At 42.3% G+C, this 19,778-nt stretch overlaps 1 protein-coding gene across 3 annotated transcripts in view; it reads left to right on the top strand.

Moving 5' to 3' along the window:
• The window catches only part of caskin1.S (CASK interacting protein 1 S homeolog), a 164,772-nt gene that overhangs the window by 107,799 nt on the left and 37,195 nt on the right, over nt 1–19,778 (top strand). For all 3 annotated transcript variants that reach the window (XM_041578007.1, XM_041578006.1, XM_041578008.1), the window contains exons 3-8: nt 2,612–2,709; nt 3,042–3,187; nt 3,591–3,686; nt 4,734–4,864; nt 16,897–17,005; nt 18,831–18,939. In XM_041578007.1, the coding sequence (XP_041433941.1) occupies nt 2,612–2,709; nt 3,042–3,187; nt 3,591–3,686; nt 4,734–4,864; nt 16,897–17,005; nt 18,831–18,939 (689 nt within the window). The remainder of the gene's footprint in view (nt 1–2,611; nt 2,710–3,041; nt 3,188–3,590; nt 3,687–4,733; nt 4,865–16,896; nt 17,006–18,830; nt 18,940–19,778) is intronic.

Raw genomic sequence — 19,778 nt, 5'->3', positions numbered from 1 at the left:
GTAGCAAGAAGTCAGTTCTCATTGTCTTATGGCAAGAGTTCAGTTCTCATGGTTTTGTAGCAAGAAGTCAGTTCTCATTATCTTATAGCAAGATGTCAGCTCTTGTGGTCTTATGGCAAGAGCTTAGTTCCCAAGGTGCTATGGCAAGGGCTCTATTTTCACAGTCTTATGTCAAGAACTCAGTTCCTATGGTCTTATAGCAAGAGCTCAGTTCTCATTGTCTTATGACAAGAGCTCAGTTCTCATGTTCTTATGGAGAGAACTCGGTTCTCATGTTCTTATCGCAAGAGCTCAGTTCTCATGTTCTTATGGCAAGAGCTCAGTTCTCATGTTCTTATGGCAAGAGCTCAGTTCTCTTGTTCTTATGGCAAAAGCTCAGTTTTTATGTTCTTATGGCAAGGACTCCGTTCTTATGTTCCTATGGCAAGAGCTCAGTTCTCATGTTCTTATGGCAAGAGCTCAGTTCTCATGTTCTAATCGCAGGAGCTCAGTCCTCATCGTCTTATGGCAAGAACTCAGTACTCGTGTTCTTATGGCAAGAGCTCAGTTCACATTATCTTATGACAAGAGCACAGTTCTCATTGAATGCTCAGTTCTCATTTTCGTATTTCAAGAGTTCAATTCTCATAGTCTTAGGGCAGATGTCGCTCCTGGGAAATCTTTGTTATACAGGATGACAAATCCCCCAAAATGACTTTCCCTTTACAAAACTGTTGACCACCGCATGTGATCTGTCTTTAGCACTGCAAATTGCCTGTTTCTGCGGTTTTCTGCATTTACACAGATATTATCCACATTTAAAGTGTATTACATCTCCTTCCCAATGCTGTTTACAGCTCAGACTATATGGTTCTGCGATGAAACTATTAGTTCTTGCTCTCCGATTTACACTATACAATTTTTCTGAGAAACTCTCCATGCCAGCTCTATATAATTAACCGCCTCCCTGGATTCTCCTGCTTATCTGTGGCTATAAATATGGCCTCAGTAATTTCCCAGATCCCATCACAGACACCTAAACTAACTGTTTCCTACCTTTCCCACTACTGGAAATACATGTAACACAAGCTGAACCTTGAAAGGGTAGAAAAGAGTTAATGCTCTCTCCTCAAGAAATGGCAAAGGGCCCACTGGGAAAAAGTCTCTGTACCCCGGCAGGCCAATCAGACACTGCTGCTGAAAATACATACATTTGCCAAAATAAATATATGTTTCATTGAGATCCTTAGTGTTCCTATTTTGCCCCGCTGCACTGTGCAGGTGGTAAACCCATTAATACACCTCTGTATGTGTGTTTGGGAAGAACTATATACTGGCAGTCGAACAGTGGGAACCTAAAGCAGTAGCATGCGGGAACCTCTTTGGTTGGATCTATCACTGTTACATCAAAAATACAGACATAAAAACCCTGAATACCCCTATACTTTCCTCTATATCCAAGGGAAAGTAAAGGGAGGTTTACTTGCTTCTAAATAGGGTATGTTTCCGATTTTAATATTTTATATAGAATAAGAACATTCAGGGTCGGACTGGGCCAGCTGGATACCGGGTAAAAACCCGGTGGGCCCTGCCGACCCATACCGGCACCCTTCTACTGCCCGGCTGCCCTCTGATCAAGAGAACAGGTATGTGTGGGGGGGCAGGGGGTTGCAGCTGGAGAGGGGGCCAGTGGTGTGGAGTTGCGACTGGGGCAGGGGGATGTTGGGAGGGGGGGAGGACCTGTGTCAGAACCCCAGTAGCCCTTGGACCGTTCAGTCTGACCCTGAGAACATTTCTTTTTAATCTTTCCGCAGAGTTGCAATGCTTTTCCTAATGTTGTTGGTCTGCTGGCACCGCTACTGGGCCTTGTTAAATTAAATTCACTCCCTCTTGGCAGCGGTGCCCATAATTTCCCTGACAATGCTTTCCATCCTCTGGCACAGAAGAAGCTCTGTCAGGCAGGATGCACTATGGGGGATTTCCATACAGATTTGCTGCTTGAACAAACTTCACAATGTTATTCGGTCGCGGCACGGAATTTACTAATATTACCCCTCATGCTCATCAGCTTCAAAATAGCAGAGGCAGGTAACCACGGGATGATTAGTCATCTCATTATTGATGCTGATAAAATCCCTGGGGTACGACTAGCAGCCCAAATCAGTTTCACACTTATACTTCTTGTCCTACAAGCGTTTTGTCACGGGGATATTGAAAAGAAGTTGCTGTATGTGTATGCATTCTGTAGTGTTATACTTTGCACAGTAGAATCCCAAGTCTATGCCCCGTTAATTCGAATATGTTACAGTGTTCCCTATTGGTTAAATCCAGCTAACATCCTGTTCTATGAAACTGTCACCTTTAGAGGATAAGTAAACCTTCAAAAGAAATGAATGCGAAATGAATGAGAGTGCAATTATAAGCACTTTTGCAATTGCCATTATTTATTTATTTATTTTTTAGATTCCAAGATATTAAGAGAACTATGTACTGTTAATAAGAATTACTTTTGTTGCAATGGCACCACCTGCTGTTTGATTTAACCAGAGGAACATCAGACCAACCCATCGGACCATATTTCCCTTAAAGGAACTTGATTTTCTCATTAACACTGAGATTATTTTCATTGTAGATTCTCTGCTCTCCATCATGCTGCCCTTAGTGGGAACACTGAGCTCATCTCGTTGCTCCTGGAGGCCCAAGCTGCAGTGGATATGAAAGACAACAAAGGTCAGAGAGATAGAAATATCTTCCATACACTAGATCCTTTGGGCTGGGAGGTCATGCATTGTACAAAACAGGCATTGGCTTTCCACTATCTCCTTGATGCCATCATAGGGTCAACCATTAGAGGGCATAGTCATTTTGCTTTGAGTTACTAACAAAACCATGGCATGCTTTTCCTCTGTATATTTGTCACTATCTAAAGGTTGTGAATGAAGTAGTACCTAAAAGGTAGCCTTACAGGCTTATGGCTGGCCTATTTTGGATTCCCTGCTGTAGTTGCCGGCATCCCCAGAAATGGTCCATTCTGCACATTTGACCTTCATTTTTTCTTCCAGGTATGCGACCACTGCACTACTCAGCCTGGCAGGGCAAGAAAGAGCCAATGAAAATGCTTCTCAAATCTGGCTCTGCTGTAAATATTCCATCAGATGAGGGACAAATCCCTTTGCACCAAGCTGCTCAGCATGGGCATTATGATGTGGTAAGACTGCACTTCTATTTTTTGGGATAATGATGGATTCATTGTAATGTATGGTTATTTGATATTGGTCAAGACTATACATGGTTTAAAGGGAATGACAGTTCCAATCCAAGGGCATCCCCCAAGGATTGTAGTGATTTACCAGATACCCTGGGCCGGTGCTCCTGTTAGCAGAAAACTGCACTGGCCCGGGGCACTAGCCATTGAATAATCCTTTTCCTCTGCGCAGTAGCACCGGTCCACACATTTGACACAACCCTTGGATTGGAACATTCCTTCTCCTTTAAACACGAGGTCAAGGAATTATTTCACTAAGGAAGCTACTAAACTATGTGTAACCCTCCTTTTATTAATACACTTTTTGGGAGCACTTTAATCTAATAACTCTGCATTTCTTGTCTAGTCCGAAATGTTGCTGCAGCACCAGTCCAACCCATGCATCATGGATATATCAGGAAAGACTCCCTTGGATTTGGCTTGTGAGTTTGGAAGAGTTGGGGTAAGTAATGCCCATGTAAATTACTCCAGTATCCATTTTAAAAGACTTTTTCAAGAAAAAATAGTTTTAAATTGCCCCCTAACAGGTATTGTTAGGAAGAAAGTCTGCTTTGGATCTCAGCACTTAAGCTTGAACGTAGTGTATGAAATTCCAGTAGGGTTTACATGATTAGACTCAGGTTGGGCCTCTATTCAAACACCTAGTTTACTGGCTCAGGTTCTCAGGAGGCATGCCCCTAGGCTGACATAGTAACATAGTAAGTTAGGTCAAAAAAAGACACATGTTCATCAAGTTCAACCTTTTATGTCTATATATAACCTGCCTAACTGCCAGTTGATCCAGAGGAAGGCAAAAAACCCTTCTGAAGCCTCTCCAATTTGCCTTCCTGACTCCATGACTAGTCCCTGGATCAACTTGTACTATGAGCTCTACCATAACCCTGTATTCCCTCACTTGCTAAACACCATCCAACCCTTTCTTAAAGCTATCTAATGTATAAGTCGTCAGGACTTATTCAGGGAGAGAATTCCACATCTTTAAAACTTTTGCTGTAAAAAACCCTTCCACGTATTTAAATGGAACTTCCTTTCTTATAACAGTAATAGGTGCCCTTGTGTCAGCTGGAAGGACCTACTGGTAAATAAAGCTTTAAAGAGATTATTATATGATCACCCTATACTGTATATTTTTCATGTCACCCCATAAGCACCTCTTCTTCAGCATAAAAAACCTCCAACTTGGCCAGTCTTTCCTCCTAGCTGAGATTTTCCATACCTTTTATCAGCTTAACTGCCCTTCACTGAACTCTTTACAATGTAATAATATCCCGTTTGAGCACCAGGGAAGGATGACCCTGGGGAAGGGTACGTTTCAGACTCCAACTGAGCTGCCGGAGCAGTAGGCAGGGACTGTAAAACGACTCTATAGTGAATCCATAAATTGGGTTCTGCAGAAGCCTTTGTAAAACATGTTCTTTATCTTCCAGGTCACAAACACATGTTTGGTGAGTATGATCCTACTCAAGAAAATGTATTTTACCTCTTTCAGGTGGTTCAACTATTGCTAAGCAGTAACATGTGTGCAGCATTGCTAGAGCCCAAGCCAGGAGACAGCACTGACCCCAATGGAACTAGCCCCTTGCATCTGGCTGCTAAGAATGGTCACATTGATATCATCAGGTGAGCATGAAACTCCATCATCCCAGACTGGTAGGAGTGCAGTGATACCATTCTAAGCTTGTCCAAAAAATAATGTACAGGTTCTATATCACACCATACTTCACTTCCATTTAAATCTCTGAGACAGATTGATTTTCTGGGTGAACTAAACTTTTAAGTCCCCATTCACAAATACATTTAAATGCCATGATTTTGTACTGGAAGATTCTTCTTGCTCCTAATTTAGTTATCCTTTTTTTATTCAACCTACAGTTTGCTCAGTGGCGTAATTACCGGGGGAGCAGGGGGTGCGATTGGGCCAGGGCCCGCACCCCCTCAGGGCCCCCCGGTAGATCGCGCGCCACTGAGTTATTTACTAATTGCGACTATACGGAGGGGGCGGGGGCCCGGATACACGTCGCGCGTCAGGGCCCACCCCCTTCTAGTTGCGCTACTGAGTTTGCTGCTAATTTGAGTTTAATTCTCCTTGTATCTGAAGTGGCAACTTGTATTCTCCGGGAATCCGGGATCCTTTGTATCCCCTATCACCTTGGAGATTTCAAGGCCTTTTCACTGCTATTAAGCAATGTAAAAACATCATTTAACCATTTACAGAAGAGTTACAGTATATTTATCCGGCATATTGTATATGTTGACTCCAGGCACTTTTCATCTGTAAAGGCAATGTAAAGCCTTCATAAAATTCTTCCTTTGCATTTCTCAGCTCCCCGACAGAGAACTTAGTATACACAGAGCAGGCTCTTGTCTTTGAAGGATCCTCTTTCATCATTTGGGCCTTTGGCTTCTGTTGGACTCTAGCTTCCAATAAGATGTGTTCTGGGACTTCTAGTCCATCAACATTTGGCTAGACGAGTATGGTTGAGGAATACTTCCCTGTAGAAGCTAGATAACATTACCTTGTTGGATCTAGGAATGGAACAGACCGTCTAAAATGCCATACAATAAATTATATAGATCCGTAAAGGGATGGGGAAGAAGGAGAAGAAGTTCCCTAAGCATCAGACAGGTGTATCTAAATCTAACAATTGCAGATATGAATAGGGGTTGTTTTATGTGGGTGTGTGGGGTGCACAGTGATCTGCCTGTGACTCTCCTTTTATTGGATTACAGTTCCCAATTTTCATTGTTTTGGTGCACTTCATTTTTATAATGAGTTTTTCCCTATGTACTTTTAGCAGTTCCATATTAATGAGGGGTGGCAGGGAGAGGCACATAGGCTGTCTACTATTACTACTACTACTACTACAGGTATGGGATCCGCTAGCTGTAAACTGAAAGCTCCAAATTATGGAATGGCCATCTCCTATAGACTCCATTTTATCCAAATAATCCACATTTTTAAAAATGATTTCCTTCATCTCTGTAATAATAAAACAGTACCTTGTGTTTGATCCAAACTAAGATATAACTAATCCTTATTGGAAGAAAAACCAGTCCATTGGATTTAATTCATGTTTACATTATTTTCTAGTAGACTTAAGGTATGAAGATCCAAATAACGGAAAGATCCATTTTCTGGAAAGCTCCAGGTCCCAAGCATTCTGGATTACAGGTCCCAGACCTGCTCTACTACTACATTATTTAAATGATACGTGTAGTCTGGACCAGCAGTGCATAAAACAGAAAGGACAGATGCTGCTTTCAATAGCAATTACAGATAACTTAGATCGTTGAAATATTTAAATACTTTTTTTTAAATTTGCTTAAAATGTTATTGAGCCTCATTGCTCAACTCACCTCATTGGCGAAGCGCCCTTGCGTAGGAAATCAAATTTGAAAGGTGTCGTAGCCCAACCGTGCAGCTCTATTAATGTGGCATGTGGCCAGCATGCCGCCCCTAAAACATTGCCACCCTAGGCCTGGGCCTTTGTGGTCTTGCCATAAATCCAGGACTGGTAGCTGGGTATTATAAAAGGGTTGTAGACCCTTGAACTTACTTTTAGTATGATGTAGAGAGTGATATTCTGACAATCTGCATTTATTTTTCAATCTTTATTATTTGTGTTTTTTGAGATATTTAGGGTTTTTTTCAGCATCTCTCCAGTTTGCAATTTCTGCAGTCTAGTTGCAGTCCAAAATACCCTGGCAAGAATATCAATAGGAGAGTAGTGATGGGCGAATTTATTCGCCAGGCGCAAATTTGCGGGTTTTTTTCCGCCGGCGAATAAATTTGCGAAATTGCCTGATGGCAAAATGCAATTGCCCAACAACAATGTCGCTGGCGTTGGATGGGGTCAGCGCCCCCCCCATTTGAAAGCTGGAAAAATAATTCAAATACAGCTATTGGATCCGTTATCCAGAAACCCGTTATTCAGAAGGCTCAGAATTACAGAAAGGCCATCTCCCATAGATTCCATTTTATCCAAATAGTTCAAATTTTTAAAAATTCTTTTTTTTTCTCTGTAATAATAAAACAGTACAATGTACTTAATTCAAAGTAAGATATAATTAATCCTTATTGGAAGCAAAACCAGCCTTTTGGGTAGGGATGCCACCTGTTCAGATTTCACCCGGACAGCCGGTTTTTAGGTATTAGGAAATCTGGACAGAACATTGAAGTTTATGACATGGTGATCAGCCAATTGCTGATTGCCATGTCATCAGTCCCATTACTGGCGTCAAGGTCGGACTGGGGGGCCCGGGGCCCACGGGGCTACTGTCCAGGGCCCACTCCGACCCCCCCGCCCCCCTACTATGACACGCCGAGCATGCATGCGTGAAGGCGCTGCTCTGCGCACCTGCGTGTATTTGCGCAGGTGCAGATGGCGATGCGCGACGCCTATAAAAAATAAATTTTTGTCAAATACGATCGGAACAGGGGACTGGCCCGGCGCGGGCCCATTAAGGGTCGGGCCCACCGTTTTTTTTACCAGTATCCCGCTGGGCCAGTCCAACACTGCCTGACGTCACCCGCCCTGCCTCCCCACATCACCCGCCCCACACCCCGACAGGTCCTGAGCATTCTAGATAACAGGTCCCATACCTGTATGATAGAAAAATTAAGACTAATTTACTAAATTACTTAGAATTAGCCTTCCTATAATACTATAATATACTAGAAGTTAATGTAAATGTGAAGCACCCCTTTAATCTAACCCTACCTGAAACCACACAGCCTGATGTAGATCAGATGTTTATTGTAGAATATCATCATCCATACCAAACTTTTCCCTCTATAAATCCAGCAATAGCCTACGATCAAAACCCTTACACTGAGCCAAGTCCGCTGTACAATGAGAAATATAATCAATAAACCCCCGACCCCCAGAATCTTTTTCTGTGTTGTCTCCAAAAAAGCTCTATAAGATTAATGGAAAAACTGTCCTCGCTCTGTGCTGGCAGATAAGAAAATAAAAATCGAATGCATAAGTGAGCCCCGGAATGGCTGCATTCTGGTTAGCCGGCACATCGCTCCTCATAGTATAGAAAATCTAATACAAACATAAAGAAGCTATTTATATTGGCTGCGTCCTACAGTCAGTCTGCGGCCTCGGGCTGAACACTTATATTCAAGTTATACTGTCTCCCACAGACACGCGGATAGGTCTTTGTTACTTTCCCAGTTGAAATATTTGGCAGTAAACACAAAAAGCATTTTATTATTTTCAGATGTCCTTCTGTCAGAGCCAGCGTAACTCATAATATCACTGGCCATAAATGGCCAATAACTGTAAGCTTTTATTGAAAGCCTTTGTGAAAAACAGAGCGGTGTGCCCTTTATTCTCTTCTACAGACTGAGATGGAAAAACTGTATTACATTTATCAAAGCAAAACAAATGCAATGAGAATGTAAGTGCAAATAGAACTGGTTTATACAGTTGTTTTATCTTTTTATTTTTCCTTAGGCAGTGAAATATACAATATGCAGAATTTTGTCTATTTGCATTTGGTTTGGTGGGAGTTGCCATATTGCTTGTCTTGGCTGAGGCATTCTGTGTTAATTCTGCTAAATGTCTGTAGCAGAGGTAATAATAGCCCCTGGGAAAGAACTGTGACTGTGGGATAGCAGGTATAGTAGGGAGAGATGGTGCCTATAGTAACAGTGGATAATAGTCTCTGGGAAGGGAGTGTGACTGTGGGATAGCAGGTATAGTAGGGAGAGATGGTGCCTATAGTAACAGTGGGATAATAGTCTCTGGGAAGGGAGTGTGACTGTGGGATAGCAGGTATAGTAGGGAGAGATGGTGCCTATAGTAACAGTGGGATAATAGTCTCTGGGAAGGGAGTGTGACTGTGGGATAGCAGGTATAGTAGGGAGAGATGGTGTCTATAGTAACAGTGGATAATAGTCTCTGGGAAGGGAGTGTGACTGTGGGATAGCAGGTATAGTAGGGAGAGATGGTGCCTATAGTAACAGTGGATAATAGTCTCTGGGAAGGGAGTGTGACTGTGGGATAGCAGGTATAGTAGGGAGAGATGGTGCCTATAGTAACAGTGGATAATAGTCTCTGGGAAGGGAGTGTGACTGTGGGATAGCAGGTATAGTAGGGAGAGATGGTGTCTATAGTAACAGTGGATAATAGTCTCTGGGAAGGGAGTGTGACTGTGGGATAGCAGGTATAGTAGGGAGAGATGGTGTCTATAGTAACAGTGGATAATAGTCTCTGGGAAGGGAGTGTGACTGTGGGATAGCAGGTATAGTAGGGAGAGATGGTGCCTATAGTAACAGTGGGATAATAGTCTCTGGGAAGGGAGTGTGACTGTGGGATAGCAGGTATAGTAGGGAGAGATGGTGCCTATAGTAACAGTGGGATAATAGTCTCTGGGAAGGGAGTGTGACTGTGGGATAGCAGGTATAGTAGGGAGAGATGGTGTCTATAGTAACAGTGGGATAATAGTCTCTGGGAAGGGAGTGTGACTGTGGGATAGCAGGTATAGTAGGGAGAGATGGTGTCTATAGTAACAGTGGATAATAGTCTCTGGGAAGGGAGTGTGACTGTGGGATAGCAGGTATAGTAGGGAGAGATGGTGTCTATAGTAACAGTGGGATAATAGTCTCTGGGAAGGGAGTGTGTCTGTGGGATAGCAGGTATAGTAGGGAAAGATGGTGTCTATAGTAACAGTGGGATAATAGTCTCTGGGAAGGGAGTGTGACTGTGGGATAGCAGGTATAGTAGGGAGAGATGGTGCCTATAGTAACAGTGGGATAATAGTCTCTGGGAAGGGAGTGTGACTGTGGGATAGCAGGCAGGGGTGCTTCGCCAATGAGGCGAGTTGAGGATGTCGCCTCAGGCGGCAGCGCCCCAATAGGTACCAGGGGCAGCAAAAATGCTGCTCCTGGTACTTTAAGAGCGAATTTCTGGGGGAGGGGGGGCAGCAGCAACTGCTGCTGCCTCAGGCAGCGGAAGGGCCAGGATCGCCCCTGATAGCAGGTATAGTAGGGAGAGATGGTGTCTATAGTAACAGTGGGATAATAGTCTCTGGGAAGGGAGTGTGACTGTGGGATAGCAGGTATAGTAGGGAGAGATGGTGTCTATAGTAACAGTGGGATAATAGTCTCTGGGAAGGGAGTGTGTCTGTGGGATAGTAGGTATAGTAGGGAGAGATGGTGTCTATAGTAACAGTGGATAATAGTCTCTGGGAAGGGAGTGTGACTGTGGGATAGCAGGTATAGTAGGGAGAGATGGTGTCTATAGTAACAGTGGATAATAGTCTCTGGGAAGGGAGTGTGACTGTGGGATAGCAGGTATAGTAGGGAAAGATGGTGTCTATAGTAACAGTGGGATAATAGTCTCTGGGAAGGGAGTGTGACTGTGGGATAACAGGTATAGTAGGGAGAGATGGTGTCTATAGTAACAGTGGATAATAGTCTCTGGGAAGGGAGTGTGACTGTGGGATAGCTATAGTAGGGAGAGATGGTGCCTATAGTAACAGTGGGATAATAGTCTCTGGGAAGGGAGTGTGACTGTGGGATAGCAGGTATAGTAGGGAGAGATGGTGTCTATAGTAACAGTGGAGATCAGTCTGTGCCACTAAAAGATATAGCAGGACTGGGAGTACAGTGTGTGCATTAATAGCATGTTGCATGCAGGTGTAATCCGGGGGTATGTGCTGCCCCGATGTGACCTTTCCAATGCCTCCCTTGTCCATGCCCATATTTTTTTCCCACTGGTGTTTGCGCCTGAGACAAGATTGTCTCCCTGTGTTATGGCAGCAGCTCCCCATTTTGCAAGAAAAGCTAAGAAATAAATGGCTCTGATTATAGGAATTTAATGAACATTAATACATCTCCTCACCTGTCTTTATTTAAGAATAAAATTGTTGCGCATTTTTACAGGATTGGGGAAGGAATTTTGTACTCAGATGTGCTAATCAGCCCAGCAGAGAAAAGGGGATTTTGGTATTTCAGCTGATTTATGATTATATATGATGGAAAGGAGCTTGGCTTAGAGGCTTAGCTGTGATGCCCTGGAAATGGCCTGCCATGAATGGTTTATGGGAGGACTTTGCTGTATGTTGTGGGAATGTGCTACACTGTGCTTTGGTTCTGTTCCAGTCACTATATCAGGATGGGGGATATCAGGCAGAAATGCCTCTCACAGACATTGATGGGAGAAAACAGAGATCTCAAACCTCATTCACTAGTCCAAGGTACATACAGACATTTGGCTCCTCTTCTGGCGCGGGATGCCAGGCAGTTTGGCCGCTCTTACTGGGAGCCATAGCTAATTAACAGCCACAATGAACCTTTTGTATCAACGTCACTGGCTTCCAGCTGTTGCTGAACCACAACTCCCAGCATCACTAGCTACTAGCCTCTGTGATAGAAAAATAGAAAATTGCCATTTTAAAAAATAAGGGCCGCCCCCTGGGATCGTAGGATTCACAGTGCACACAAACAAACCATACATGTTAAGTCACATGAGCCAATTAACAGACAGAGTTCTGTCTTTTGCTTCCACACTTCTTCCTGTTACAGTTAGAGCTGCAGTATTTCTGGTCAGGTGATCTCTGAGGCAGCACACAGACCATCACTAAATGGTGGTTCAAGGCAAGAGATGTAAAAGGGCAAGATTTACTTCAATATATATTCCAGTTAGGTAAGATTCTTTAATATGTCACTATATAAACTATCTGTTGTTTAAATGTTCATTTTGGGGGTATATTTTTCCTTTAAGTTAACTTTTAGTATGTTATAGAATGGCCAGTTCTAGGCAACTTTTTAATTGGTCTTCGCTATTTTTATAGTTTTAACTAAATGCCTTCTTCTGGCTCTTTCCAGCTTTCAAATGGGGGTCATTGACCTATCTAAAAACAAATGTTCTATAAGGCTACACATTTATTGTTATTGCTACTTGTTCGTTCTGCTCAGTCCCTCTCCTATTCAGATTCCAGTCTCTTATTCAAATCAATGCATGGTTCCTAGGGTAATTTGGACCCTAGCAACCAGAGGGCTGGAATTGCAAACTGGAGAACTGCTGATTAAAAAGCTAAATAACTACAAAAAAAAAATCACAAATATTAAAAAATGAAAACCAATATGTCTCAGAATATCACTCTCTACATCATGCCAAACGTTAATTTAAAGGTGAACAACCCCTTTAACACGATGGCAAGCACTAGAGGTTAAATAACGATTTGTTTCTCACAAAGCAGAACCTTTCAGTAAATTTGATATCAGGTACAGGTGATAGCTTATAAAGTGTAACATGACTGTTGGAGGTCAGTACCATGGGTCGGACTGGGCGGTACACCGGAAAAAAAAACCCGACGGGCCCCCGGCTGTTGTGGGCCCCGTCGGCCCAGATCTGCACCCAGGTCCCAGATTTCTTCCTACCGCGACCTCCCTTCTTCGGCAGATCGCGGCAAAAACATAATGCATGTGCATAGGCGCACACCAACGTGCCAGGCGTAGTAGTGGGGGGCTCTGGGACAGCAGCTCTAATGGGCTCCAGGCCCCCCAGTCCAACCTGTCACTAACCCCCCCCATCAACCAAAAGCTGAAGCTTTCTGTATCGGGCCTCCCCTATCCATCTTCCATTCTTTCTTTTAAAACGTTGCCTGGTTGCTAGAATAATTGGGACCCTAGAAAGTCATTAAATTCCAAACTGCATACCTCCCAACATCTTGGAAACAAAAAGAAGGACAAAAAAGTTGGCGCGTGTAGCGCTGCAATTTTTGACCACGCCCATTTTGTGGCCACACCCCCTAATTACCATGTTCATTTTACAAAATTTGGCAGGTTATGAAAGTTTGAACACATTTCTGTGGTTTATTTCAGTTATTACAGTTTTGCTAATGAAGGTGAATTGCCCTTTAAGCTGAGTCTAACTTTTCCCAAGGGACCTGTTATTTTATATTGTTACAATTACTTATTTGCTTATCTGAAATTGTTACAAAAGTTTCCAAGTGCACCTGGTGGCTGTTCTGGTCTCTCTGCCAAAAGCCAATTCAGTTAGAAACATTGTTTCTTTTTATGGCTGTTCAGTGCAGTAGTGATGTGCGGGCTGACCCGGGTGGTTGGCGGGTGCGGGTTGAGCTCTTCTCCTGCTCTCCCCGCCCGCCACCTTCAAATGCCGACATCCGACTTCCGGGTTTTAGTTTTATAGTCTTGCGTCTGCTCGACCCGCCCCTATTGTGAGGCATTGTGACGTTATCGGCGGGGTGGGTCAGCGCGGGTCTATAAAAGGACCCCGGAAGCGTGGGTGCGGGCAGGCGCGGGCTGCAGCAGGACGGGTTAGGGTCGGGTGCGGGTCATGAAAACCCTGACCCGCACATCACTATAGTGAAAAAAGGACTTTCCAGTACAAACGAGGGACTGCGGGTTGAGCTGTCAAAAGAGGGACTGTCCCTCTAAAAACCGGACAGTTGGGAGGTATGAGACTGGAGAGCTGCAGAATAAAAAGTTAAGTAATTACAGGATCGGAATGTTTTGCCAATATTCTTGGATATTACCTGGTCGGTCCTTCCATTTCTCCGGAGCACAGATGATTGATCCCTTGCTATCATTATCAGGTTCTGCTTGCATTTTTTCATTCCAAATCATTAAAGAAAACCACGTAAGAAAGATAACAAATGAAAACCATTTTCTATACCATACTAAACATGCCTAAGTTGGTCTTTTCATCTTTTCCTGATGCTATGATATTTTTATGAACATTTTAAGGCAAAGTCAATAGTTCATTACAGTGTAATTGAAAATCATGGTGCTCTGAGGTTAGCTCCATTTTACATCTGTTTGCAATTCCAAATAAAAACATGGATCAGTGGTTTCCATGATGTACGGCACTCTTCACAAACCACACAAAACTAGTGAGCCAAACAACACAAGCAAACCAAATATATAGCAAAGTTGCGGCTGTTTCGTTTAAAGAGATACTGACACGAGAAATGAAACCTTTTTTTACATCTATCATAACATTGTATTTGCGCGCTGTTTATAATATTTCCAGAAAAGTAGTTGTCTGGTGCTTTTACATTACCCATCTGATCCCCCATGTTCCACTATGAGGGGGCTATTATATTTGTGCAGCAGTTGCCTGGTAGCATTGGAAACTCTAGCTGACAGGTTGGCAAAACAGTCAGGTTTAGAAGCTTCAAGTAACAGTTACTTACAAAATTAGCCCTATCAGCATAAAATGATCAACGCAACCTAAAGCCAACTTTTGGGGGTTATTTACTAAAATCAGAAAATTTATCACTATTTTCTTAAAACTACTTTGACCAAACTCCCGTGCAGGGCCAGATTTTTATAGCAGGCGCCACTAGGCCCCCCATCCCCTCCCTTTTATTCAATCAAATTTTCACCATCAGGACCAGAGCAATGGGGATTGGTGTAAAGGAAATCTTAAAAACTATCGTATCACCTGCACCATCCACCAATGTGGATGTGGTTGGGCAGCATGCCGCCCCCTAAAATCCTGCTGTCCTAGGCATGGGCCTTGGTGGCCTATCCACAGATCCGGGCCTACTCCCGTGCACATTTTTACCGTATTTATCAAATTTACTTGAAAAAATCTGGTGTGGTAAAAGACTCGATACAATTGTAAAAAAAACACGAATTGTACAATTTCTTCGGATTTGACATCCCAAAAACCATGAAATATTCGGATTGTTATACAAAGCCCAGCACAGATCACATTATCTTCCAGTTGTAAACGGGACATCTGCCACTGACTTCTACGTGACATTGGCAGGTTTGAGGTGGAGTACTTTTTTATTCTGACTTTTACCAGCCTTTTAATAAATCACGGGGGGAAATTTTCCCTGCGGAAAAATGGTGTTTTCCCCTTTAAAACAGAAAACATTTAATAAATAACCCCCTGAATGTATGTCATAATTTGAAAAATAGTTTATTAGTGTCAGTGTCACTTTAAGGCAGGCATGTCCTTGCAATTGTTGTTTCATTTCCAGCAGAGTTTGGCTCGTGGGGGATGCTGGGAGCTGTAGAGTTGCAAGGAGATCACCTGGCTGGCTATACGGTAAATGCTGCCTGCTGTAAGTGACTATAGCAAGGTAGATTGAATGGAGGTGATTCTATATATGTGGGGCCCCTACTCTAACATCAACACTCCATTCTGTTTAAAGTCATGTATAAAAATGATTAGCATAACCTGGTGCCAAATAGGGTTGGCACCTTTTCTCAAAGTTTTTACCGGCCGGTGGGGGGCGGGAACAAAAGGGGCTGTCTGTGATGCAAAAGGGGGTGGCCGTGACGCAGAAGGGGGCGGATCCACGTCGCGCGATGGCCAGAAAGCGGAAAACAATGTAAGTTCCAAGCGCATTGGGGGGCCAAGGGCTTTTTTTAAGGGTATTACAACTACATTGCCGATAAATTTGTTATACCGGCCCCGGCCTTGGCAGGTGTTTTACCGGCTAGGCTGGTAAAATACCGGCTGGGTGGCAACCCTAGTGCCAAATAATGTGATGGCCATGGTTAGAGGAAAATACCTCACCAATATCACTCCTGGTTCTGGTCACTGTTTTATGTCAATTATCCTTCTATTTTTATTATTCTTTGTCAGTTATTTCTGGTTTATTCAGGTCCTTTAACAATAATTTACCCCTGTGCTTGAAATTGTATTGTAGCTTACAGAAATGGGGTCTTATTAAGGGAGGTCTAAATAAGGGAGAGCTGGGTACTGGGTAGTCACATCGCAGTGTTGTGATTCACATCAATAATGCACTTACAGTGATTCCAGCGTTGCTCCTCTGACTGCAGAGTAAACCAATATAACTGGGCCCTGCCTTGATGACTTATAATATCTTTATACATTAAAGCAGGGGGCACAGTATCCACTATACATATATAATACACAAAAGCCATGAATATCTTGTAAATTATATCCTTATAAACGGTGAGTTCTGATGTCATCAGTTATAAACGGTGAGTTCTGATGTCATTTCTGTCACATGACGCACTGAAACTTGTGTATTATAATAAATAAAGTACCCCCAGTTGCAAAATATGAGGATATTAGAAGTTACCTTCGGCCTCGTGTTCTTATATGGTCATGAAACTCCTCGGTAACGTATAATATCCTTATATTTTACAAAAGAGGGTACTTTATTCACTATATAGCTACATGTTACTAGTATAAGCAGGTGAAGGGGCCTCTCAAAACTAGTTTTGAGGGGGCAACGTTTCCCAATACATTATTGTATGGGCTTTACATTAGTCTTACAGAAGGAGATGAGAGTCAGGAAGTTGCTCTCAAAACAGGAAGTGAAGTGCAAAGAGGGAAATGGCTTCCTTCTGTTACTCTCTGGAACAACTCATGCCTTTAACAGGTTATTACAGCACTGCTCCACTGACTGCATCATAAACTAACATAAGTGTAACTAATAGAAGCATTTGAGGTTCCAACCCCCTCAATACTTTACTCCACTGGGTTTTATGGACTTTACATTAGCCTTACAGGACAAGATGAGAATCAGGAAGTTGCTTTGAAAAACAGGAAGTGGTGTGCCTTGAGGGTTCCATTCTGTTCCTCTACACAAAGTTTTTATTTGTTATTTACTTGAAAGCCTTTGCAGTATCCCATGAATGTGTCTCTAACTTGTTGCAATTCTCTGTGCCCTTCTCTTGCCAGGCTTCTGCTACAGGCTGGCATCGACATTAACCGGCAAACCAAATCTGGCACGGCTCTTCATGAGGCGGCCTTGTGTGGGAAAACTGAAGTGGTGCGCCTTTTACTGGATGTAAGACTTTCTCTGTGCTTTGTGCTGAAGAGATAAGATATAAATAAAATCAGATGCAATTCCAGCCTACCAATCACACAGGGGCTTATTAACAAAATCATTTTATGGAAAACATTTGTATATTATATAAGGGGGATCAGATATGGCCAGATATGGAACATTAAGGGGTAAATGTAATCACAGTTGATCATTTTACTTTGTTCAGGGTTGCTATTGGTTACTAGACCTGGAACACACCTCATTAAACTCTCTGTTGTATGGGATAAAGCAAAGATGACCTCCAAACTGAGCATACATTGTTCAAATGATATAGCCCATTTAAGGACCAGGAAAGGTAATGTCACATAGGAGTGCTCCCTACCCCTGGCCAGCTCTGCTTCTTTAAAAATCTCACAGGCCCAACTTATAGCAGGGTGAGTCATTACCATCTTTCTTCTTATAAGCAATCCTCAGCACCAGGTTAGTCCCTTAGGAAAAATGCAGGTCTGCACATGCACTAAGTTTGGCCTGCCATGGAGGATTACTAGGAACAAGCGGAAGATGGCAGCCAGTTGCCACTTTTTCCCCCCAAAGTTTAAAGGTCCCCAAACAATTGAGCTGTGGGCCCTAATAACTTGCAGTTGGTCCGCTGCAGGATGCGCCATCTGGAACTTCATGCAGAACTGTGGTTCCTGAGAATGGTACAGGTATAGGATCTGTTATCCGGAAACCCATTATCCAGAAGGTTCTGAAATACGGAAAGGCTTCTCTGTATAAATAAAACAGTACCTTGTACTTGATCCCAAACTAAGATATAATTAATCCTTACTGGAAGCACAACCGGCCTATTGGGTTTAATTAATATTAACATGATTTTCTAGTAGACTTAAGGTATAAAGATCCAAATTATTTAAAGATCTGTTATCCGGAAGACCCCAGGTCCTGAGCATTCTGAATAGCAGGTCCCATGCGATCTTAAGAGCACAGTACTGCAGTGCAGAGATATACCGGAAAATAGGGAATTGTGGGGAAAAACATGGAGATACACCAACATCTCCATTTATTCTGTTGCAGACATTATAAAATTAGCTCTTGTTTATATTTATTTATGGTTTGTCCTTAAAGGAAACATTTGCAAAACAGGTCAGATTAGCCCATCACTATACTCATTTTGCCATAACAGACCTAATTACAGGCATAATGGATGCCAATCAGCATATTCTGTACTTTTTCAAGTCTGTTTTGGTTTACAATCTTATTTTTTTTATATCTTTACTGTTACTGAAGGGTGTGTCTTTTGAATTTTGATATTTTAGTTGTCATCTTGTCATCTAACAATGCCCTAGGTGTCTAGATCTTAAAAGGGAGTTTGTTACATGCTAATCTCTTGGGTGTTTGTCTCTCTGTACCAGGCTACTGTGTTCTGCACCAATGTAAAAAGTATATAGTAGGGAGCACCATCCATCAATTGGAGAGACAGTAGATGGTGTACAGAGTCTCATATTAGTCACATGTAAAAGAAAGAAAAGAACTGACCCATAGAACTGCACCTTCCCGTCCCACAATCTGATAACTCATTGAACAATGTTTAAAACATAACTTTTACTGGGTTGATTAAAAAGGTCCAGAAAGAAACATTAAAATAAGGGAAAGAAACAGGGAGACGGATGGACTAAAGGTAAGAATCCATCAAATCCATCTGTAATAATTGGTGGAAATTTCTAGGGATTCAGACTCTAGATTATCTATAAGTAATTCTTGTTGTTTAGTTATGATGAATATTAAAGTATTTCTCCTGTGCTGTGGCTACTCCATCTTGTTCAACACTGTGACTTATCTCTTACAGAGTGGAATCAACGCTCATATCAGAAATACCTACAACCAGTCAGCCCTGGATATTGTGAACCAGTTCACAGGAACGCAAGCTAGCAAGGAAATCAAACATATGCTTAGAGGTAGTAGCTCCTATCGTGAACCATCAAGGATCATCTTTTTTCCCACTTTTAGGTTGTAGGGCCACAACACATCTTTGCTTCTGTGGCATCCTCTCAACATTATTGGGCTTGTTTATCAAAAGTAGAATTTGTGAGTTTTTTTCTGCTTCGAATAAACTCACAATTTAAAAGAACTCCCTTTATCCACATGAACTCACAAGCTTTTAGATTTAGATTTGAGTTTTTCTGTGCTCAATAAATACCAAAACATTCAAATTTTTGAAAACATAACTCAAATGTGTAAGTTTTTGTGCAAAAAAAAAAAAATTGAATTATGGCAAAAATTTGAATTCGAACATTGATGAATAACCCCCTATGTGTACTGGCTGTTCATGTGTTTTCATAATTAAGGACATTATATATATATATATATATATAGGGCCCTATGGACAAGTTTCCCAATGGTTTGAAAATGGTGTAACAGATGGTTTGGCTAATTACATAGTTAAGTTGAGTTGAAAGAAAGACCAAAGTCCTTCAAGTTTAACCCCTCCAAATGAAACCCAGCACACATACCTACACATACCCTCTGAAACTATATATACTAAGATCTATATAAATTGTAGATTTTAGAATCACAATAGCCTTGGATATTCTGCTTGTCCAAGAAATCATCCAGCCTCACTTAAAGGAATTAATGGAATCAGCATCACAACATTCCACAACCTCACTGTCCTCACTGTGAAGAACCCCCTACGTTGTTTCAAATGGAATTTCTTTTGTTCTAGTCTGAAGGGGAGGCCTCTGGCGTGATGATCCATTTTATGGAAAAATAGATCTCCCGCTAGCAGTCTATAATG

This window comes from Xenopus laevis, chromosome 9_10S, assembly GCF_017654675.1.
Source record: "Xenopus laevis strain J_2021 chromosome 9_10S, Xenopus_laevis_v10.1, whole genome shotgun sequence".
In the NCBI taxonomy this organism is placed as follows: domain Eukaryota; kingdom Metazoa; phylum Chordata; class Amphibia; order Anura; family Pipidae; genus Xenopus; species Xenopus laevis.
This window is presented reverse-complemented; position numbering and strand designations above follow the sequence as displayed.